General features: G+C 44.0%; 1 protein-coding gene across 1 annotated transcript in view; it reads left to right on the top strand.

Moving 5' to 3' along the window:
* LOC126248538 (regucalcin-like) overlaps window positions 1–25790 on the top strand; it is a 64566-nt gene that overhangs the window by 10638 nt on the left and 28138 nt on the right. The window contains exons 2-3 of the mRNA XM_049949597.1: window positions 11571–11740; window positions 22461–22670. Of these exons, the coding sequence (XP_049805554.1) occupies window positions 11581–11740; window positions 22461–22670 (370 nt within the window). The 5' untranslated portion in view covers window positions 11571–11580. The remainder of the gene's footprint in view (window positions 1–11570; window positions 11741–22460; window positions 22671–25790) is intronic.

The following is a 25790-nucleotide window of genomic DNA, read 5'->3' as shown; positions in this document are numbered from 1 at the left end:
TGTGTGGAATCTACGTCCAATATTGGTTATATCAACACATTTCACGTTTTTAAAATGTCTACAGATTTTTGCAAACTGATTGTTGGAACTATTTATTTCCGTATCAACACATGATCGTCTTACAAGATCATAGTGATGCGGAACATTGACCATTACTACGTTTGTGTTAGTGAGGTTTCTCACACACTGTTTAAGATCGAGCGTTGCACTGGCTGTTTCATTTTTGTACACGTCATTAGCGCCTCCCAGAAGTACAACAAAGTCTTTATCGTGCAGATTTTTTACCTCTGCGGATGCAGTCATTTTTTAATTTCGCCAAGTGGGGCACCCGATTTCACTATACCCCACGAATATGTTTTAGTTGTTTCTTTTAGATTACTCGCAAGTCCACGAAAATGGCTGTCTGAAAGCACAAACAGTTTGTTGTTATTGGAGTTCACGATGTGGGAATCGTGTTGTACTGTTTTACTAAACACTTCAGCATAATTTTTGGTCGACACATTTACATTGACCTCATTAACGCTTGTTTGCGTCAATAAATTTTCTTCTCTGCCCATATTCACAGTGCCTTTTTGCTTTTCCCATCGTTCATGCGAACTGTGTGTTGCATTCTCACTATTGGCGGTTGAAAGTACTTGAAACGTGTTTTTGTGCACAAAGCTTGCATAACTTTCACAGGTTTTCCGATTTTGCACTTTGGTCTTGCTGTTATTGCACTTCACATCTGACCACTTTTCCTTAACGGACGAACTATCTCGAGCAAGATTTAGCGTGGTCAGCTCACTATTTTCTTGTTGTATTTCAAACTAACGATTTTGAACTGTAAGCTCGTTATGCGCTCATTCAGTTTCGTAATTTCGTCCTTACAATTTTCACACGATTTCTTTTTACGGCAAAATTTATGTTTTTTTGGAAGGACCCTTCTTAACATTTACTCTAGCCGCCATCTTGAAGAGTTTGTTGGATACACTTATTCTGAGACCGAAGAAAGTGATTCCATGCCTTCAGCTTACAATACTCGCAGAAAAACACGCCCAATGACGCCAATTTCGAGGTGACGAGTAGAGTAGGTGTTGGTAAATCATTTAAGATCAAGAATGGACTACTTCAAGGTTCAATTCTAGCACCATCATCATTCAATCTCTACAGTAGTGATACGTCTTACACAGTCAGCAAAAAAATTCGGGTGATCTGGCCACAATAATGCTCTTGTGGAGGGAGCAAGGACCCAGACTGACGGTCTTGAGACCAGCAACAAATATTGTAGAAGATGGTGTTTGTGTTCGAACCACCTAAGACTGGAGTTTGTGCTTTTCACTTCAACAGTGAGATAGTGTTATTTAACTAACACAGAGTGAAAGGCAACTTCTGTTCTAAATATCCTGGCATTCTGCTGGGTAGGTCTTTACACCTTAAAAGTGTTGGTCAGAAGCTAAAGACAGGAAATATTATTATTGGACAGTTGGTTGGTAGCGCCTGGGGGCAGACACATTCACACTGCGATCAGAAGCAACGTCAGTAGTCTTTACCACTGCAGAATACTGTGCTCTGGTCTGGCAAGTAAGTCATTGTACCAACAAGGTAGACGTGTAGCTCCACTAAACTAACCTTATGATTACCGATACATTAAAGCATTAAAGTCTGCTCCGATATTGGGCCTCTCCATCATCAATAGCATAACTCCACAAAAGCTAAGAGACAGAAACAACTACAACAGAATGCGAAAAAATACTACAGACGGACCGCTCAAGAAATTTACGTATTTAGGAAGTAGTCATAAATTTAGTAAATACACGCTTGAAATCGCGGAAACTAATATGGAACAACAGATATGGAAGAGGACAGAACACCTTTAACCTAATAAACACGTACAAAAAGAACTGGGAGAACTCAGTTAGTAATCATCATAACTAATCCTTCAAAAGCACTGCAAGGGTTCAACTTCCCAAGAAAAGGCTGAACTAGACTCAATCGTGTCCAAACAGCCACACAAGATGCAAGGCTATGCTTTATAAATGGGGACCTACGGGCAGCCTAAGCTGTGACTGTGGAGTACCAGAGCAGACTCTGGACCCTATCATAAAAGTGTGCCCTATAAAGAAATACGGCGGATCAACTGAGGACTTCATAAAAGCCATACTTCATGCTACGAAGTGCATACGAGATCTGGACATCGATGTGTAGTCAACAACTAGTCTCGCATTCTACATATCTTAATTACGTGTGTTTGCACTGTGATACTTACTGTGTCCTTTATATTCTCTTACATGGAAACACCAAAAACAATCTTTGACACTCAAATCAGTTCCCAGTCGTCTCGGAATTGATAAATAAAAATCCTATGTGGTTCTCAAGAGAATCCTATGCCATCCTTCCTGCAAAATAGTGTCTAGTTCAGGTAACGACGATGGAGGTGGATAGCGATCACGCACACTACTCTCCAAACTAGAACACAAAGACTACATCTGCATCTACATCTACATACATACCCCGCAATCCACCATACGGTGCGTGGCGGAGGGTACCTCGTATCACAACTAGCATCTTCTCTCCCTGTTCCACTCCCAAACAGAACGAGGGAAAAATGACTGCCTATCTGCCTCTGTACGAGCCCTAATCTCTCTTATCTTATCTTTGTGGTCTTTCCGCGAAATATAAGTTGGCGGCAGTAAAATTGTACTGCAGTCAGCCTCAAATGCTGGTTCTTTAAATTTCCTCAGTAGCGATTCACGAAAAGAACGCCTCCTTTCCTCTAGAGACTCCCACCCAAGTTCCTGAAGCATTCCCGTAACACTCGCGTGATGATCAAACCTACCAGTAACAAATCTAGCAGCCCGCCTCTGAATTGCTTCTGTGTCCTCCCTCAATCCGACCTGATAGGGATCCCAAACGCTCGAGCAGTACTCAAGAATAGGTCGTATTAGTGTTTTATAAGCGGTGTCCTTTACAGATGAGCCACATCTTCCCAAAATTCTACAAATGAACCGAAGACGACTATCCGCCTTCCCTACAACTGCCACTACATGCTTGTCCCACTTCATATCGCTCTGCAATGTTACGCCCAAATATTTAATCGACGTGACTGTGTCAAGCGCTACACTACTAATGGAGTATTCAAACATTACGGGATTCTTTTTCCTATTCATCTACATTAATTTACATTTATCTATATTTAGAGTTAGCTGCCATTCTTTACACCAGTCACAAATCCTGTCCAAGTCAGCTAGTATCCTCCTACAGTCACTCAACGACGACACCTTCCCGTACACCACAGCATCATCGGCAAACAGCCGTACATTGCTATCCACCCTATCCAAAAGATCATTTATGTACATAGAAAACAACAGTGGACCTACCACACTTACCTGGGGCACTCCAGATGGTACCCTCACCTCCGATGAACACTCACCATCGAGGACAACGTACTGGGTTCTATTTCTTAAGAAGTCTTCGAGTCACTCACATATTTGGGAACCAGTCCCATATGCTCGTACGTTAGTTAGGAGTCTGCAGTGGGGCACCGAGTCAAATAATATTGAGACCTGGTGACTGTGGTGGCCGGGGGAGACGCGACAATTCACCATCGTCTTCACAAAACCAGTCCTGGGCAACGCGAGATGTGTGAGCATGAGCCTTGTTTTCTTGTAACACAGCATCACCATTGGGAACACACATTGTATAACTGATCAGCCACAATAGTCACATAATCGTTGGCAGTATTGCGTTCTTGCAGAGTACCCATGGGGCTCATGGAGTACAACGATATGACTGCCCATATCATCACCGAACCTCCGCAATGTTTCACTCTTGGGACGTTAACTCGGCCAGAAGTTGGAGCAGTTAGAAACAAGACTCAGTGAACCAAATGGCTTTCTTCCACTGCTCCATAGTCCAATTTTTGTGGCTTCGCCACCACATTTCCCTGCTACGGGAATTTTCATCACTGATTAATGGGTTTGGAATTCTAGCTTGTCCTCTGATTCCAGCTTAAAGAGCTCCATTTGTGTTGTTTCGGTGCTGGTAGGGTTCGCGAGAGCGACGTTCATTTCTGCAGTGATTTATGCAGTTGCCTGATTCTTACTTTACGTCACAATCCTCTTCAATGACTGTCTGCCACGGTCACTAGACACACACTTTCGTCCGCGTTGTGACTTGCGGTTGATATTTTTGCGCTCCCCCTGTATGCGGCATAAATCTTCGATATCGTCCCTCTTGGTTACGAAACTACCCACCATACGAGCACCAACAATTTGCCAAAGTTAGAATTCACTTATTTCCGAAAAAATGCGCTCACAGCTACAGAGAACACTCTTCTGATCACGGCTGACACTTGCAACTTTTTGAGGACATTGCATAGGTGCCATTTGTGGTCAAATACAACAGCGCATCCTACAGGCTTGGCTAGCATCTGCATGTACTCGTATGTTCAGTCATGCATTTCTCGCAGTCTTTCGATGTTTGTGTCCAGCTGTTGTACGAATTACACATTTATATTCTTATTTATTATTGTATTTATATTTGTATATGTGCTGCCACCATCCGCCGTATGATAAATAAAACAAATCAGTGAGTGACTGTAGCTTGAAATGGCACACATGACGAATATTGTGTAATCTCTTTGTCTGTGCACTGAGGCTGTTATCAAGGCCGTGTTACACAGGTTTAGCGCGATGTGTCAGAGGAGTGACTAATTTTTTTTCTGGTTTCCTTATACTGCTAGGATATTACACGTCGGCAAACCACACGTACCCGAGGTACGTTACGCTAAAGCACATAAACCAAGTTATGGGATATAACACTTCATTGCAGGAAGTCTTAGTCGTAACAGAAAACAGGTCGTCATAGAGCCCGCTCAGCAAGCAGCGATTAAGACAATGGCAAGTTTCCAGGCTTTGGCGTCGTTTCCTGTGATAAACGAGACAACTGGTTTTCTTCTTGCTCTTACTACGCTGGCACTGCAGTAGCATCATCACACAAGAATTCCCCTGACCCGCGCAATCTCCGTTCATCCGATGAGTAATGCACCGGCAGGAGAGTAACTCACATGCAGTACCTCTGTACGGCCAGCCTCTCACCAGTCGTATAAAATTATGATATTTGGTAGTCGTGAAAGTTATTCTTCTGCCACGGAAATCTTAGAAGCATTCGCAACTGCGTTTCCATGTACTGGTGTGGTAATGAAGTGTTTAAATTTTATAGATGTATCCTGCAGCTCAGTGCGTGCTCAGGTGATTGGTCGGAAGCTGTTTGGTACCAAGTGGTGGAGCGGTTAGGTAGACGGAAGTGATTCAAATGGTTCAAATGGCTCTGAGCACTATGGGACTTAACATCTGAGGCCATCAGTCCCCTAGAACTTAGAACTACTTAAACCTAACTAACCATAGGAGATCACACACATCCATGCCCGAGGCAGGATTCGAACCTGCGACCGTATCGGTCGCGCGGTTCCAGACTGAAGCGCCTAGTACCGCTCGGCCACACCGGCCGGCCAGTCGGAAGTGAAGTGTTGTATAAGAGACTGACTAGGCAACATTGAATTCTGATTTTCCTTGTGCCTTTCCCGCAACTACGCTGCGTCGGTACTGTTGCTGTTGGATGTGGCATGGTTATTTTAAGCGGTCGCCGGGTGCCCTTCTTGCCGCCATGTGTGTACCCCAGCTGTCTGCATGTACTGTTTGTACGATCATTTTCTATATGTTTTAGAATCGTGTAACAGAGGTTGATCTTGGGTACTAGCCCGATATTCACATAGTCGTGTATGGGAAACCGCCTGAAAACCATATTCCGGGTGATCGGCCCTAGTCGTTAATCGGCCGAGCGTATTCGACATGGAGTTAGTGCACCTGCCTGAATCCCAGAAGTGGCCTACTAACCCAATCGTCTGTCCGGGCGGGCAATTGGTAAGGTCTAATTGAGCTCAATAAATTCCATTTGTTTCTGTGGAAACTCGAAGTGCACTATTTTTGTGGATAGTTTGACTAATTGACTTCGGACTGTATTCTTGTTTTGTTGTGATGCAGATTATCGGCGCAATTTGTTTGGAGCCAGCTGGAGATAGTGTACGAATTGTTAACGATGGCATTTACAATTTATTTATCATATTTCGGAATCTTTCTGAAAGTAGAATGCTATCTACTAGGCTTTAGTCGTTGATTTAGAAATAATGAGAAATGTAACTCTACCTTGCGGGTTATAGCGAGGCTGTCGACCATTATTTAGATTTATTTAACAGTCTAGTGGAGCAGAGGATAAAGCTGAGTCCGTCAATTAACGTTTGTGGGCAAATTAGCAGCGTTAATCGTCTTGTAATTTGGCACGCAGGCTGCACATTGCTAAAACAGCGTGGATTCTGTCCGCGTGGGACCTCGCGGGAGACCAAACAAACTCAGAGGACAGACAAAAGAAATATTTCACACCAAGCATATAAGATCACTATTTTCACGCAGGTAACGATTTGGACGGTTTGTCAGCGGATGTCACCACCAAACCAAGAAATCAGGAGAGAGAGAAGAGGAATGCCTTTAATCAACACACGAATAAAATAAAGCCCCAGTACTGTTAAAGGTTGTAATATATAAAAATAAAATTAATCTTGTTAAGAGTGGGAATGGCAGTTCGGAAAAATGTTCTTATTTTTTTGTCAAGAGACAGAAGGGTTAGCGGGCGCCCTGAAAACTTCGAGAAGTCTGTGTAATTGAGTCTTTCTTATATCTGTACCACTACTAGCCATTTCCTTACCCGTTCCACTCGCGAACAGAGTGAGGGAAACACCACTGCCTATATACCACTGTATGAGCCCTAATTTCTCGTATCTTATCTTCGTGGCACTTACGCGCTATGTGATCAAAAGTGTGCGGACACCTGGCTGAAAATGACTTACATGTTCGTGGCGCCCTCCATCGGTAATGCTGGAATTCAGTATGGTGTTTCCCACCTTTAGCCTTGATAACATCTTCCACTCTCACAGGCATACGTTCAGTCAGGTGCTGGAAGGTTTCTTGCGGAATGGCAGCCCATTCTTCACGGAGTGCTCCGCTGAGGAGAGGTATCGATGTCGGTCGGTGAGGCCTGGCGCGAAGTTGGCGCTCCAAAACATCCCAAAGGTGTTCTATAGGATTCGTCTAATCACTCCGTCACAGGCCGTGCATTATGAACAGTTGCTCGATTGTGCTGAAAGATGCAATCGCCATCCCCGAATTGCTCTTCAGCAGTGGAAAGGAAGAAGGTGCTTAAAACATCAATGTTGGCCTGTGCTGTGATAGTGCCACGCAAAACAACAAGAGAAACACGACCACATCATAACACCACCGCCTCCGAAATTTACTGTTGGCACTACACACGCTGGCAGGTGACGTCCACCGGGCATTCGCCATACCCACACCCTGCCATCGGATCGCCACATTGTGTACCGTGATTCGTCACTCCACACAATGTTTTTCCACTGTTCAATTGTCCAGTGTTTACGCTGCCTACACCAAGCGAGGCGTCGTTTCCCATTTACCGGCGCGATGTGTGGCTTATGAGCAGCCGCGCGACCATGAAATCCATGTTTTCTCACCTCCCACCTAACTGTCATAGTACTTCCAGTGGATGCTGATACAGTTTGAATTCCTGTGTGATGGTCTGGATATATGTCCGCCTATCACACATAACGACCCTCTTCAACTGTCGGCGGTTTCTGTCAGTCAACAGACGTGGTCAGCCTGAGCGCTTTTGTACTGTACGTGTCCCTTCATGTTTCCACTTCACTATCGTATCGGAAACAGTGGACCTAGGGATGTTTAGGTGCGTGGTAATCTCGCGTAGAAACGTATGACACAAGTGCAGCCTATCATCTGACCACGTTCGAAGTCCGTGCGTTCTGCGGGAGCGCCCCATTCTGCTCTCTCACTATGTGTAATGACTACTGAAGTCGCTGATATGGAATATCTGGCAGTAGGTAGCAGCACAATGCACCTAATATGAAAAACGTTGGTTTTGCGGGGGGGGGGGGGGTGTCCGGATACTTTCGACCACATAGTGTATGTTGGCGGCTGTAGAATCGATTGACAGTCAGCTTCAACAACTATTTGGAACGGCAGGAGAAAAGTAGCTATCAACATCCGCGCCATTTGGTAGTTCTTTGGCTTCTACGAGGGCGTGCTGGAAACCTCCGAATTTTGTATTCTGTTCTCAATATCGTTTGACGTATACATCCCATGCATATTACGCGGTCGAGTTTCACGCTTCGCTAAAGCAAGTAGCAACTCTCTGCCGCTAGAGGGCTCCGAATTGCAGCGTGTGACAGGGCGGTGCGTGGGAAACAACCTGCCGTTATCGAGTTTTGAATTGGAAGAACTCGTCCACACTTGGAGCACCCTCTCCTTCAGTAGGGCAGTGCCAGACCACACACAAGCTCTGCGACATCTCCAACATTCCGACACCGCATGTTTACTGTCATCGATCTTCATCCACACAGCCGCGACTTAGCCCCATCCGATTTTCATCCGTTTCCAAAACTTAAAGGTCACCTACGAGGACTTCTGTTTCATAGTGATGAAGCGGTGCAAGCAGAGGTAAGATTGTGGCTCCGTCAACAAAGTCAAACCTTCTGCAGTGACAGTATCAACAATCTGATCTCTCGATGGGAGAAATATGTTTGTCGCCCGGGTGACTGTTGAAAAATGAATGTGTAGGCATGAAGAATAAAGAAGTAGAATGTTTGTAATGTTCGTTTTATTTAAAAAACGTTAAGAGTTTTCACGTAATTCAGTCGGAGGCATTACTTTTCAGCACGTCCACGTAATCATCAATGAGTGCCTTCAGGTTTACGTGCTATACGTAAGAAATTTGTGGCGTCTCTTCTTCACGGAAACGAGACCACTGTCAAAGCTAGAGATGGAGTTACGCTGAATTAGGATGATATTTCCTGGGGTGACTCACATTTGCCCGGGTGTGCTCATTAATTAAAACGCAAACGCAAAGTAAAATGTAAGTATTCATTGGCATGATGGTGCAGGACTCTGATTTGCAATTAATGTTATTATATTGTTATTGTCTTTATATCATCTACACCAATACTCCGTGAGCCACCTAACGGTGTATGGCGGAGTATACTTCTAGCACCACTAACTCATCCCCCTTCCCTGTTCCACTCGTGAACGGCTCTTAGGAAGAATGAGTCTCGGTAAGCCTCTACATTAGATCTAATATCTCAAATTTTTCTCGTCGTGGTCATTTCACAGGATATATGTGGGAGGCAATAATATATTGTCCGACTCTTCCGAGAAAGTGTTGACTGTGTGTTACACTGAGTCATATATTGTGAAAATAACACCATATTGATGTCCCTGTGGCTCCGTTACAGACTCAACAGTCATCGTAACAAAATATAGGTTTGAAAACGTAGTGCATTTGTCAGTTTGTTGACCTCTTCTCGCAAACACATTCATTCGACGATCCTGTACTAAGAAGAGGCCCCACATTCGGCATTGTAAAATACGCATGGAAAAAAGGGCAGCAGTAAAGATAATATTGTGCCAAAACATGAAAAAGAACAAAAATACGTCTCATCATGTGAACAGTCATAACTTCAAATGTAAATGATCGCAATATTTGCGAAAATGTAACCAAGCTAACTTATGTTCTCATAGCTATATTTTATCACGACAACTGGTTCTGAATTTTTTTGTCTGAAGTTCAATCAATTCACTCAACCAGGGTACTGCTGCGGTATCGGCTTTCTTAACTCGGAGTTCATTATCTATGCCAAACTATTAACAATAAGACTAAATGTTATTTCAGACAACATGCTATTAAATGACCAACATGGTTTTATGGGAGGAAGTTACAGTTCATACTGTACATTTAGTAAGACACAATTAATGGATATTCGCGTCCGCCCCGACAGCTGAATGGTCAGCGTGACGGACTCCCGTCGTAAGGGGCCCGTGTTCGATTCCCGGCTTGGTCGGGGATTTTCTCCGCTCAGTGACTGGGTGTTATGTTGTCTTCATCATCATTTCATCCCCATCCGGCGCGCAGGTCATCCAATGTGGCGTCGAATGTAATAAGACCTGCACCAAGCGGCCGGACCTGCCCCGCACAGGGCCGCCCGGCCAATGACGCCAAACACTCATTCCCATTTACAATGGATATTCGCAAGAAATTCTCAACTGTACATTCATAGCCTTCGTACGTTAAACTTGACACAGTCGTTATACATTAATTATAGGAAATTATTGAAGAAAACGCAGACCCTGACCAGCTGTAAAATGCTTTTTAAAACCCTCATCGCAAAATAAGCATTGAAAGTGATAAGTGAAACACTAATAATGGTGAGTGCACATTTCTGTTTTGTATTGCGTAAGTTATGATGTTGGCCAGCTTTTGAGTTTTTGTTTGTTATTGTTCTCAAAACTCATAACGGCCGGGAGAGCAGTGTGCTGAACACATGCCCATCCATATCGGCATCCAGTGATGCCTATGGGCTGAGGATGACACGGCGGTCTGCCGGTAACGTTGGGTCGTCCAAGGCCTGTTCGTACGGAGTTTAGTTTCAGGTGTAGTTCTTAAATCGGAGCCGAGAGGATAACCAGACGTTAGCACGCCGCTTCCGGGATTCAGGGACGCAGGCCAGCCTGGATGTGGTTTTTACGTGCTTTCCCACATCCGACTAGACGAATACCGGGCTGGTACCCAAGCCCAGCCAGAGTTAAGCGATTCGAAAACATTTACAAAACGTTCATACACTTCATATGGGATAACACTAGATGCAGACAGTTGGAGTGCAAGAATTCCGTGAAGGGAGGGTAAGGGGTGGGGAAATGGATGGCAAAAGGAAGGGCATCCGGCTGCCCTCTACCACTAACATTACCAAATCCAGTAATTAACTTGCCGCCGAGCGGGATTAGCCGAGCGCTCTTAGGCGCTGCGGTCATGGACTGTGCGGCTGGTCCCGGCGGAGTTTCGAGTCCTCTCTCGGGCATGGGTGTGTGTTTTTGTCGTAAGGATAATTTAGGTTAAGTAGTGTGTAAGCTTAAGGACTGATGACCTTAGCAGTTAAGTCCCATAAGATTTCACACACATTTGAACATTTTTTTTTAATTAACTTGCCGACACTGGTAAGAAATGCAATGCATACGAGGAACCAGAAGATAGTTCTTAAATCAATAGCATGAACCATGTGCCTAATAAATTTTCCGGCTAACGTTTTAAATGGTTTATTTCTCTGTATTCCAATTTCTTGGACGTTATGTTGAAGCAGGGGTGTAAATAAATAATTGCTAACCTAAAAATACGTATTTTAGTGTAACTAGATAATTTATTATTATTACATTTAAACATTCCATATATTTCGTTGTTATTAGTATCTCAGACATCTGTGCCTCATTAAAAGTGGAGGTTATGGCAAGTTATATATGGCCTCTAGCACTGGAATACCAGTCATCACATCTATACCGGGCACTTGTTCACCAAAATCCGTGAAGTATTCACCATCACTCCTCAAATTGAAAAATTTGGAGAAGTACGTTGAATTTCTGTATACTTGCATGAGCTGCACATAATTTGTAAACTTTTATCTGTTACAGAAAGTCAGAAATGGCATCATACAAAATTGAGAAAGTCACCGATCCCGTTAGGTTGGGAGAAGGCCCTCACTGGGACCACGACAAGAAAGTACTCTACTTCACCGACATCGAGGGCTGCGGAGTACACAAGTTTGATCCGGCAACCAAGTCTCTAGCATCACTTACGTTTCGTAAGTATTCTCTAAAGAATTACACGCGTTTTCTATTTTATCAGAACAAACTACAGCATTTCTAATACCACGACCAGTTTCAGCCAACAAGTCCATTTCCAAATGATTACGAGCCTAGGGTCACGGAGGTAAACAGTCTCGATCTGTGTACTTTCATGAAGCTGGCCCATAATTCCAAGTTATTATTGCAGTTGCGAATACACTGAACACTTATGTTCAACATGCTGGACAAAAAAGAATTGTATTTTATTTTTTGTACATTCTCTGAGCTGAAGTACTCGGACACCTCTGTGTAATGTGGAATGGAACAATATAGATGTCACGAGAAGCGGACTCGCCAGTATAGAAGTAGGGAAGCAGGAACAGCAGAATGTGTTGGCCAGGAGATCTCAGTAATTTCGAACGTGGACTAGTCATTGTATGGCACTAGAGTAACAAAACTATCAGGGACATCTAAACTCTTAGTCAATTTTTAGTTATGTGATTGGGAAGTGCAAACGCGAAGAAACAACCATAGCTAAACCAAGACCAGGGACACCTCATCTACTGAAGGACAGGAACCGTCGATCATTACCAAGGGTGGCTGTTAAACTCGCATGAGATCAGCGGAAGGAATCGCTCCTGAGTTTCAGAGCGCTAGCAGGAGACCAGTTATCACAATGACTGTGCGTAGGGAGTTATAAAGTATGGGGTGCAGTGGTTGAGCAGATCTTCATAAGCCAAACGTTTCTATAGTCAATGTTAAGTGAAGCTTGTGGTGGTGTAAAGACCAACGTCACTGGACAGTCGATGAATGGAAACAAATCATTTGGAGTGTTAAATCAAGCTATACCCTGTGGCAATCCTATGGAAGGGTTGTGGTTGGCGAATGCCTGCAGAACGTTACTAGTCATTATATATGGCACCAACAGTGACGTATAGAAGATGTATTGCGGTATGAAGGCGTGTTTCGTGGTTAGAGTGTGGTCCCCTTATCGCAGTTAAGAAATCGCTAAATGCAGAAGGATATAAACACATTTTACAGCATGGTGTAATGCATACCGTAGAGAAATAGCCCGGAGACGGCTATTGTTTGTTTCGGCATGACAGTACACCATGTCATAAAGCAGCATCTGTAAGGCAATGGTTTGTGGACAAAAGCATTTCTGAAACGGACTGATCTCAACCTAATGGAACACCTCTGGGACGAGTTAGAACGTCGGCTTCGCTCCAGAGACCAGCGTCCGTCACTGCCTTCTCCGGTTTCGACTCTTGAGCAAGAATGGATTGCCATTCTTCCACAGACATTCAGACTCCTCATTGGCGGTGTCCCCAGAAGAGTTCAAGCTGTCATAAAAGCACACCGCGTATTAGTGTCAACTAATAGATATAAAGATAATTTTGATCAGATAGTGTATATGTAGATGTACAAATACGTTTCTAGAATACTGACCTCTACGAGCGTAATCGTCAAATTTTTTATCACCTCGAGAAAATCAAGCTGAAAGCATTGAAATTAGTGTTTGTCCTTCCACATATGCGCTCTTCAATGCGACACTTTTCTACGATGATGGACTTGATGGAGTCCATGCTTGTAGATGCATTTTGGATGTTCAGGAAACGTTATACCTCAAAAATCACCTCGCCATCATACTGGAAATGCCTGTTACGAAATGGTTTCTTCATCTCAGGGAGGATGAGAAGCCACTAGTTGTCGTATCAAGAGAATACAGGGACGGGGTGAGTGAAAATTTGCTTTCCCGAGAAAGTAGCATGTGTCACTTTATCACGCGCAGAGTGCGCTGGAGTGTTGTTATGGAGCAGAAACATCCCCTTGGACAGCTTTTCGCAATGCTTCTTAACCATCCATTGCTCGCAGGGCTGACATTCGTCGTCCACATGATTTTCCTGCTCTATTTTGTATGACTGGGTTGGATTGAGTTCGCACCGTTTTCAGTACCTTTCCTTTAACTCTTCATCTGTTAGCTTCACACATTACTGACTTACACTTACGCAGGTTGCATTGTTTATGAAACATTATTGTGGCCTGGAGGACAGCAGTTATCCGCGCGAGCACTACTGCTACAATGTAAAACAAATTCAGTGTATGTTACTATATTGCTTTCCTAAATCCATTACAACTTTAACGTGCGTAATTGTAGGACTATCTAAACTAAATACAGTTAATTTGATTTATGCCTAGAATACTTGCCTATGAAAAGTAAATACACTCCTGGAAATGGAAAAAAGAACACATTGACACCGGTGTGTCAGACCCACCATACTTGCTCCGGACACTGCGAGAGGGCTGTACAAGCAATGATCACACGCACGGCACAGCGGACACACCAGGAACCGCGGTGTTAGCCGTCGAATGGCGCTAGCTGCGCAGCATTTGTGCACCGCCGCCGTCAGTGTCAGCCAGTTTGCCGTGGCATACGGAGCTCCATCGCAGTCTTTAACACTGGTAGCATGCCGCGACAGCGTGGACGTGCACCGTATGTGCAGTTGACGGACTTTGAGCGAGGGCGTATAGTGGGCATGCGGGAGGCCGGGTGGACGTACCGCCGAATTGCTCAACACGTGGGGCGTGAGGTCTCCACAGTACATCGATGTTGTCGCCAGTGGTCGGCGGAAGGTGCACGTGCCCGTCGACCTGGGACCGGACCGCAGCGACGCACGGATGCACGCCAAGACCGTAGGATCTTACGCAGTGCCGTAGGGGACCGCACCGCCACTTCCCAGCAAATTAGGGACACTGTTGCTCCTGGGGTATCGGCGAGGACCATTCGCAACCGTCTCCATGAAGCTGGGCTACCTTCCCGCACACCGTTAGGCCGTCTTCCGCTCACGCCCCAACATCGTGCAGCCCGCCTCCAGTGGTGTCGCGACAGGCGTGAATGGAGGGACGAATGGAGACGTGTCGTCTTCAGCGATGAGAGTCGCTTCTGCCTTGGTGCCAGTGATGGTCGTATGCGTGTTTGTCGCCGTGCAGGTGAGCGCCACAATCAGGACTGCATACGACCGAGGCACACAGGGCCAACACCCGGTATCATGGTGTGGGGAGCGATCTCCTACACTGGCCGTACACCACTGGTGATCGTCGAGGGGACACTGAATAGTGCACAGTACATCCAAACCGTCATCGAACCCATCGTTCTACCATTCCTAGACCGGCAAGGGAACTTTCTGTTCCAACAGGACAATGCACGTCCGCATGTATCCCGTGCCACCCAACGTGCCCTAGAAGGTGTAAGTCAACTACCCTGGCCAGCAAGATCTCCGGATCTGTCCCCCATTGAGCATGTTTGGGACTGGATGAAGCGTCGTCTCACGCGGTCTGCACGTCCAGCACGAACGCTGGTCCAACTGAGGCGCCAGGTGGAAATGGCATGGCAAGCCGTTCCACAGGACTACATCCAGCATCTCTACGATCGTCTCCATGGGAGAATAGCAGCCTGCATTGCTGCGAAAGGTGGATATACACTGTAGTAGTGCCGACATTGTGCATGCTCTGTTGCCTGTGTCTATGTGCCTGTGGTTCTGTCAGTGTGATCATGTTATGTATCTGACCCCAGGAATGTGTCAATAAAGTTTCCCCTTCCTGGGACAATGAATTCACGGTGTTCTTATTTCAATTTCCAGGAGTGTATCTCTATACTTTTAGTGCCAAAGGTAAAAAAACCTAGGACAGTGTTTAGCAGAGGTCCTTATGCATGGCTAGAATGGTTCCATGTGTTGAGTGATGAAGACGCTGGCAGTGATACTGTTGACCCATAGAACGAGGACTGTGTACATGACAGCGGTCATGATTCAGGAACAGAACAAGAAGTTTCAGAAAATGCTGAATTTGAATCACTGGAGGAAATAATTCAAGAGGATTTTTTCTTTTAGGAAAAGATGAAATAGCTAAATGGGGGGAAAGTAAATATCCTACCAACGTTAGAACAATATCTTGTGATATTATTTCACATTTACCTGGACCCAAAAATAAAGCTCGTATACCAAAGACTGAAATAGATATTACCAAGTTATTCTTGGATGAAAATACAGAGGGATCCAAAAAAAATGTATCCACTGTTTAAAAGTCCTTAACTTGCAAACTAATTGACGGAGTTGTCTCATTTTTAGTGAAAGTGTAGCTTAAAGACCAGCTTAAAGATATCACTGTAGGTGTTCGAAATGGTCACTATTAACATCCACAGACAAACGATGCCACCGAACTGCAGCACTAACTACTGACTCCAACGTGTTCCGTTGGATATTTGCACATGAATGTACGATGGATTCTCGAAGTTTATCCAATGTGCGTGGCTTTTGTCGATAAACGAGACACGCCCTAACACGATTTTGGTAGTGGGCTGGGGCACCATCTTGTTGAAAGTAAGCTCTTCCGTCTCCATACAAGTCTCAAATGATAGGTAAAATGGATGTCTGAAGCTTCTGAAGGTACACCTCGCCGGTAACTGTGCCGTCAAAGAAGAATGGCCCAATCAAGCCCCGGTAAGACAACCCACACCACACATTTACTCCTGGCAAATTCACGGCTTTGTCTACATGGACGTTCAGATTTTCGGCGGCCCAGTAGATGCAATTGTGGTGATTTACTGTACCATTGAGTTTGAACTGTGCGTCATCAGACCACACAATCATCTCTGCAAACTCTTCATCGTTGCGCACCACACGCAGTACTCCATTCTACGATCTGGGTCGTCCTCGTTCATTGCGTGTAGCAATCGTGGGATATAGAACTTCCACTTCGCTGTCTTCAAAATTCGACGAACACTTGAGCGACTCACTCCAGTTTCACGGGCACACTGTATCACATACTTCTGTGGTGAGCGAGTGAATTGTTGTAACACACGACGGGAGATAGCTCTACTTGTTACAGTTACAGGTCGTCCAGATCGTTGTTTGTGTACATCTTTAACACAGCCTTCGGCTTCAAAATTGTCTCGAATGCGACGAATCGTTAAACGTGTCGGTGACTCTGTTTGATACTCATTTCGCCATTGCCGTTGAACCTCATTAATGTTTTCGTTCTTAAAATATCACTTCAAAACTGACTTCCTTTCATCGAATCTAAGACTTGCGCCAGCCATGTTTACTCGAGTAACTAGGTGCAACTAAGAACAAAACACTGACTATCTGGCGACTGTCATGTGACAAAACAAAACAACGCAATATAACGCTTATGTGGTGATTGCCGGAACTACAAACTATTACACTACCAAAGATGAGACAACTCCGTCAATTAATTTGCCACTTATGGACCTTTAAACAGTGGATACATTTTTTGGACCCCTCCGTATAATACCCATTATTGCAGCATGTACTAACATTTACATCAACGAAGTCCGTGATAACTTTTCTAGAGAAAGGGATGCTAAAGAAACAAATGTTACAGAGATCAGTGCTTTCATTGGTTTGTAATATAACTGTGGATCTCTGAGACGTTCTAGGAAGAATTTATCAAAGCTGTGGGATAATTGAAAGGGCAACGGACTTGAATCGTGCTACTTATGCTTAAATAAAAACCGAGTCAGGTTGTACTTGTGATTTCTGAGGTTCGATAGTAACCTTGATAGAGAGAAGGACAAGTGGGCTGCTGTCAGAGGGGTCGTGTGACTAGGGCCTCCCGTCGGGTAGACCGTTCGCCGGGTGCAAGTCTTTCGATTTGACGCCACTTCGGCGACTTGCGTGTCGATGGGGATGAAAAATGACGATGATTAGGACAACACAACACCCACTCCCTGAGCGGAGAAAATCTCCGACCCAGCCGGGAATCGAACCCGGGCCCTTAGGATTGACATTCCGTCGCGCGACCACTCAGCTACCGGGGGCGGACTTGTCAGACGGGTAATAGAGCTATTTACGTTCAACTGCCAAAAATGTTTATCACCTACTGTACACCTTACTGTATTTGTATATTACATGCATTATATTTAGATTTAAATAAAACACTTCTAAAATCATTCCTATAGGCCGTTCAAAATGTCCAAATACATCGTTTATGTTGTGGATGACACCTGTCATCCGTACGAGTGACCGTGTCAGGAATTATCGTGCGAGTAACGGAAGATTAACTGCCTCCAGAAACCTCGTAAGAGCATTTCCTACGGCGGTTTGCTCCTTACGACCATAATCTATTATTTCCGCACCATGACAGTCCGGAAAAAATTCAACATCATCTTGCCCGAAGATGATTGGGTCCTCGCCTTTTTTTCTTGCCGTGTTGCGGCTCAGTGGCTGGATGTAAGTCTTTCAATTGGACACGAGTTCGGGGACTTCCGTGTACATAATTTACCCCAGTTATTCAGCTGATGAAAGGAGACCTACACTTTAATGTGGAAGTCGAACCACCTATCGATCTTGGCGACTTCTCACATCCTTCAGAGGTGAAAGCTAGACTAAAGGAACACTGAAAATGTCCATAGTCCGACTGGGATTCGATCCCACGATCTCTCGGTTTCTGTCCTCACGCTTTACCACTGGACTAATGGTCCCGACTTCCACAGTAGTGAACACAAATGTTTCCACTGCCTGTGTTGTTCCTTTCTCTCGGGATCACACCGACACACCCAGCACTCGTCCATGCAAATTCGGCGGCCAAGGCAGCCATCTGGATCGACGTGACAACAGCTGCAACATTTCCTCTCCTGTTTAAGTTCGGCGGGATAAATAAAATTTATTTTTTCGAGGTAATAATTAAAACTTTGGCTACTTCTCGTAATAGTTATGTCAAAGCGTCGTGCCACGAATTCTTCCGTTGACTAAGAAATTTCCTGCAGAGACGTAGTCACAAGATTTTGCCAGACACTCTCATAGAACCAGTAGACGTGAGGCTGCCCACTCGACTCGCTTACGTAACACTCATTGGATGGCATGGTCTGCATACATGCAGTTCTTAAATGTGGGGACATCCGTTCGTATACTCCGTTTTGTGGAACATACACTGAAGCAGACAAGGTCTCACAACAAATTGTATGTTAATCCAATAACACGTCAGGTTAATTTCCATCACTGACCTTCATCAGTGCAAAATGCGGCAATGAATTGCCCAGTAGCCACTTTCATTCTCGAGTGAATTACATTAATACCTGTTACTATATAGTCGATTTCAAGAATTATATAGGGTGCTTGGAAATTCAAGGACATGTAGAGAGAAGTGAGTGCCTAATACTTTGAATAGGTACTCATGTCCGGAAAGATGTGTCTGTGGGTGTCAGAGTACACGTTTTCAGAATACACCGACATGATCCTTCTGTGCGGCGAAGCTCACGGTAATGGAAGAGCTGGTCGTCACCTCTGTGAAAATCATTATATACAATGTCCGACTCCACCGCATACCCTTTTCGCCACAGTTACGGAACGACTCGAGCAAGGGGTACATTCACGATCAGTAGGCGTGACTGTGGTGCTCCAAGGAGCGCCGCACACACGAATTTGAAGAAGCCGTACTGGATACGTTGAACAATATTTCTGAAAACTGGTTAAATTCCCTTTTTGTTTCTTTGGTTTTTAATGAGTGGAGTTGTGAAGCAAGTGATGTACTGGGTCACATCTAATAAATTACTTGTAAAGGTGGTCGCGTTACCATTATGTTTACAAATGGCTGTAGCACGAAAAGGGTACGTTTCTGGACATGGGTTCCTGTTCAAAATATTATGTACTCACTGCCTTCTAGAAGTCCAAGAAGTATGGGATGGGAAAATTTCCGAATACCCAGTATTTCTAAGGGCATGCTAACCAAAGCATAATTACTGTTTGTAACATTCGGCAGTGGTGGATAGCAAAATGTCCTTCATTTTGAAAATTCATGGAACAACTAATGAAGACTGTTGGAAACTACAGAGCAAGGACGAAAGGAGTGGGGGATAGAACAAATTGGAACATGCTCAATATACCTGCGTTTTCTCCGAGGTGAACTGTCTCCCATATCATTATTTCATGATGTGGGCTGTCATCATGTATTTTCTCCATCCGCACACTCTGTGGTACTTTTAGTCTGAGGTAGGTAACTGGGTGCCATCTTAATTTGATATCACTGAATATAAATTGAAGTTTCCCGACTTCTCTTCTGCTGCCTATACTTCCGTCCATTTAAGCTTAAACAATTCTCTTCTCTCTTAATTACTTGCCATAAAAAACACTGAGCTTTTTGTTATATCTAGAATTTACATTGCGCTAGTGTGTTATTTTCACCATCTTCGCATTTTTGCGTTCTTCATAAGATTTTCAGGTTGTTCGAATTTTACACCATTTTCACTTGTTTATCAACATTTTTACATAGAGCAAGTAGGCTACTTTCCGTAGTTTTAGACTCTTTCCACCATTTTTGCTGAAAGTGACATCATTAGTGGATGGAAGCTGACGATCGATATCAGGTGCGAATACAGGGGTGTGGGGTAGGCTCATGATACCCCTCCCAAACAACATTTTACTAAAAGTGTTTACATTTTCACATGTATTAATTTTCACATTTTTCAACTAACTTTTGGAGAATAGAGTGTCGTGTAAAATAAGAGTCTCGAAAGTGACAGCAAATACTAAAAATTACAATCTTCGCTGAACACAGAACACTGCTCATTTGCTTTCCTGGAGATTAGCTCACGGTGACTGGTTTTCAGTTTGAATGGTTGTAGAAAGCATTCCAACCAGGAAGAGACTCCCATTCCAAGGCAGACCAAACCTGCGTCAACAACAAATGTTACAGGGCTCGTGAGTCCACAGGTGGTACTGGCTAACCACAGGAAGTAGAGGGAAAGTAAGACAGAAAGGGACACGTGCTGCACTAAGACACAAATAACAGAGAGAATGCCTTTTTCGAAGGTAGGTGGAAACGACATGAAGATACAGCATTGTGTGCTCGCATAACTATAGGCTGCAAACACGTCTCACACTCTTAGAAGTAAGTGAAATACTAATTATAGTGAGTGCACACTTGGATTTTATACCTTACAAGATTATCGAAGATGTGGGAATTTGTTGCAATTATAGGTCTTAGAACAATTTCGTGACACAGGTGCTCCTCAAATTTTTCGACAAACGTTCTTCAGATGACTTATTTATCTGAAATGTAGTTTGCCGGCCGTGGTGGCCGAGCGGTTCTAGGCGCTTCAGTCTGGAACTGTGAGACCGCTACGGTCGCAGGTTCGAATCCTGCCTCGGGCATGGATGTGTGTGATTTCCTTAGGTTACTTAGGTTTAAGTAGTTCTAAGTTCTAGGGGACTGATGACCTCAGATGTTAAGTCCCATAGTGCTCAGAGCCATTTGAACCATTTGAAATGCAGTTTCTTGGGAGTTATGTCGAAGCTATGTAAACAACTTAAACTTGTACAGGGTGTTTCACAATTCATGTTACGCCCTTCTAGAGGTTGTAGAGGGGACCTAGTAAATCAAGTTTTACATAGGAATGCATGTGCGGAAACGTCACCCAAGGACGCTACAGAGCGTCAAAGTTTTAGGCGTCGGCGCCTGTAAATGTATGTATATACAGGGTGATTCTGTAATGATGTTACAGACGTTCAAGGATGATGGAGAAGGATAAATGTATCAATTTGAGATAAGAGTCCCTGTACCGGAGACGAACGAGTCGAAAGTTATAAGAGAAAACCGTTCTGATACCTCTGATAGTGGAATACATGTACCGGTACTGTTGTTGTTAATATTGTAGGGTAGGCAACTGTCAGAGGTGGTAGTATGGACCAAAAAGAAAAATGTCCAGTAAACATGATGGGCTCTAAAATGTATACCTGAGGAGCTATGAGCACTTTTTCATCTTAGCTGCTGTGAAACACATCTCCTGTACTGAACAAGTGCTCATAGCTCTTAAGGTATGCATTTAGAGCCCATGTTTACTGGACATTTTTTCTTGTCTTGGTCCATACTGCCCCCTCAGAAAGTTGCCCACCCAACAATCTTAGCAACAACTAGTATCAGTGCATGTATTCCACCGCCAGAGGAATCAGAACGGGTTTCGCTTAAAACTTTCGACTCGTTCGTTTCCGGTACAGGGACCGTTACCTCAAATTGATACATTTACCGTTCTCCGTCGAGCTGCAAAGTTTGTAACTTCATCACGGAATCACCCTGTATAAACACAGATTTACAGGCGCCGGTGCCTGTAACTTTGACGCTCTGTATCGTCGTTGGATGACGTTTCCGGACATGGGTTCCTACGTAAAACTTGATCTACTATGTCCCCTCTATAACCTCTAGAAGTGTGATCACTGCATCACACCTGTGCCACACTATTACTCACATACCCCAGTCAAAAATATTCTATATACTCTTTAGAATCTGATAGTGTTCTCGATATGCTTGGTACTTGCTCGTGAATATTAAGCGTGATACTGAAACCAGCACACACCATTAAAGTGCAGTTCTCTGGTGAACAAGTCCACTTAAGAATAAAAAGAATAAAAATTTCGCACTGCAGTATATTTCGAAGTAACAATGTCAATTTAACATTTCTCTCTTTCATTTTTGATAAATTCGAGTTGGATCGTGAAATTTTGTTTTGGCTCCTCTAGTGGTGCGCTTCGGCTATGTAGCGCGGGGATTTCAATGTGTTCCAGGGCTGCGGACATGTACCTGGAAACGAATAAAAAGTTAGTTTAGTAACATCGTTCTTTAAGACGTGGTAACTTAAACTTCGATTAGTCTGATGTGTACTGAATATTGTTATGAGACCAGATACTGAAATCTTTTTTTGTTTTTTCTTTTTTTTCTTTTCAGAGGAACCAGTGTCAATCATCATACCAATTGAAGGGCAGAAAGACCGTTTTATCATAACCCTGGGTCGCAACGTGGCCATCCTGACGTGGGATGGCGTGAGCAAGAGCCCACAGAACGTCGAGGTGTTGGTCAGCGTGGACCAGGAGAAGGGCAAGGAGACGAACAGGATCAACGATGGAAAAGCCGACCCCAGCGGTCGTCTCTGGGCGGGTAGGTGTCACTTCGTGAAATAAGAGCATACTGATATCATGGTTAGGCAGTTTCAAGATTACTGGCAGAAGTTTACGGCACCAACCGTCCAGCTCATGATTGATCAAGAAGACGAAGATCTTGTTTTCTTTAGTGTTCAACCCACCTAGTACGGAGTCCACTTTTTCAGGATTTGGCAAATTTTATTACACTGTCCAGTCACATTAGTGTGACCACCTGTCAAAAGCCTGAATAACCACCTTTTGCAGCGCGGACGGCTGCGAGACGTGCAGGAAGAGAGTCAGTGAGGTTCTGGAAGGTACCGACAGGGATTTTGAGCCATGCTGACTACAGTGCCGTGGCCAGGAGTGCTAGGTTTCTCTGGTGAGGTTCCGTGGAGCGAACAGCCCCATCGAGCTGGTCCCACAGATTCTTGATTGGGTTTAAATTGGGGAGTTTGAAAGCCAGAGGAGTATGGTAAATTCATCCTGGTGCTCTTCGAACTACGCACGTACAATGCAGGCTGTGTGACACGTTGCATTGTCCTGATGGTAGACGTCATCGTCCCGAGGAACACCAGACTGGATGTAGGGATGGACATGATCCCCAAGGATAGATGCATGCTTCTGTTGATCCATTGTGCCTTCCAGAACCACGAGATCACCCAGGGAATGACGCGAAGACATTCCCCAGACCATAATGCTCCCTTCTCCGGCATGGCCCCTACCGACGACTCTTGCAGGGTGTTTGCTTCTGTCCAATGGACCATAAAACGTGACTCATCTGAGGTTCAGTTGCACGTCTATTCGCCCGTACACATCTCCGCAGCCGTTGTTCACCCTATCATCAGCGGCCCTAGGTGCACCTCAGTTGCTTCGACGCCTGATTTGTATAGCGCCATTTTGTCATGCACGGTATACTTTAACCACGGCGGCACGCGAACAGGTCAAAAAACGCTTCCACCTTTGGCCCGAAAGCCAATGGTTATGCACTTTTCGACGTCACATAAATCGCTCCGTTTCCGCATTACAACAACGACTGCACTGTTTTCCGCGTCCCCCAGCACTTTTTATATACCCTCCACTGCTAGTGCTGCCACCTGCCCTCTGTGAGTGGTTATTGTTCGTTGACGTCGAACATAAGCGGTGGTCACTTTAATGTGACTGTACCGTGTATTTTACGTTGTCACCACAGTCGTCAAGGTAACCCAGGGGAAGGGAGTCGTGTGCGCCATCTATCTATGAAGGAGGAGATTAGTGTTTAACGTCCTGTCGACAACGAGGTTATTACAGGAGGAGCACAAGCGCAGATTTGGCGTGGTGCTTCATATATGTCCATGCAGTTTTAAGTCATTTTAAAGTAACTCACAAGATAACTATGTTGTAAGGGAATGGGAACTGTATATGTCTAATTGTGCGAACTTATTTTCGATGCATTAAAAGCCATTTTTTTTCAAATTGGAGTCAAAGTTGTGTAAAATTACAACTGATTATTTTCAAAAACTAGTAGTGCAATATCAGTCTATTTTAGTGAGTTGTAGATAAATAATTTGACTATCAAAAACGCTAATAATTTTTTCCATGGGAAAATAGTGTCTGTAACAGTGTATGTAACACGATCGTTTCTCATGATTTTATTCACTGTTGCATTGCCTGAGCCCTTTTTTGCTGTCATACTGTTTCTTCATCGAACTATTTATAGAGAGTATTACCGGAAAAGATTAATCCCCTAGGTACACGTATCACTCCAATAATTTCCATAACCTATGTGACACGTGTCCTCTCAATTTACTACTTCCACTCCTCAATAGATGTAACTCAATAAACATACTGTATTCAAAAAGGCAACTTGAAATTAAATAGTTTCTGAATAACACTGGATTTATTATATCTTGAGATCATAAAAACAGGTCCCTTCGTCAATCTAAAATCCACTCAGCTTACATGAACACCCACGCTATCCACATTTTCATTGCAATTAGCCGTTTCCCGCTAACATTCCGTTATGTCGCCGCAAAGAAAGATGCACTGATTCATATTTCACAATTTCATCTCCATCCATACATCCCTATACATTATTATAATGGATATATGTGTATGTTCCACATCTCCTAAACCAATAGATCGATTTCAATCAAAATTGATACACGTATCACTTACTGTCCGGAAAGAGCTACTGGGATGGAGGTGAGGGTGAAAAAGAAGCATATAGCCAGACCATATTCATCCAGTATTCGAGAATAAGTGCACTTAGTCACTTGCAACAAACTTGACAAATAATTTGAAACCTTTCCAAGAATTTTTCTCGCTGACACCCCCACAAAATGATGAATGGAAAAAAGTTTCTCACCTACTACATTTTCGCTGTTCATGCAGTAAAACTGTCCCATGAGGCATGACGTTCTAATTTACTATTTCTTTACAACTAACTTTATTCCCAACACATTTTGCAGAAAGTATTCAAATATACCACTAAATGTAAGTACAGAAATACTTCATTGTACGACACATAATTCAGGAGATATGACGTCATAACACTGAGATGCTACAAAACTAGCCTCATGATAGATGACGTTTTAATTTATTACTTCTTTACTATTTACACTATTCACACTTTTCGCAGACTGTATCTAAATACACCGCTGAAAATATGTGCAAAGTTATATCATTGTTGACCACAAAGTTCAGGAGATACCGCGTCATAAACATTGAGCTGCGTGTAAACGAAACTGGAGGGCGAAATTCGCTAGAGATACAGGTGAAATACGTGTACAATTGTGTGTAAAATATTTTAAATATACGTGAAATATATGTGACATACCTAGGCAAAACCACGAGTAAAAAAGCTACTCCTAAGCTCCTGGATCCATGTCAACCAAATTTGGTATCATGTTACTTACTAGAAAGAAATTCTGTGGGGCTTACAACCACCAACTTCCTATTCGGGTGGGGACGATGATGTGGTTTTTGGAGAAAGAAAGGGGAGGAGGAGATGGGCAGACAGATAGGGAGAAGGAGGAGATGGACAAGAGATAGAGAGAGGAGGAGATGGAGAGAAAGACGTGGAAGGAACAGATGGACAGACAGATGGGCAGGAGGAGATGACAGAGAGTGGGGGGTGGAGAAGGTGGATAGCGAGAGA

The sequence above is a fragment of the Schistocerca nitens genome, chromosome 3, assembly GCF_023898315.1.
Source record: "Schistocerca nitens isolate TAMUIC-IGC-003100 chromosome 3, iqSchNite1.1, whole genome shotgun sequence".
Taxonomy (NCBI): domain Eukaryota; kingdom Metazoa; phylum Arthropoda; class Insecta; order Orthoptera; family Acrididae; genus Schistocerca; species Schistocerca nitens.
The sequence above is the reverse complement of the archived record's forward strand: the minus strand, read 5'-3'. Positions and strand labels throughout refer to the sequence as shown.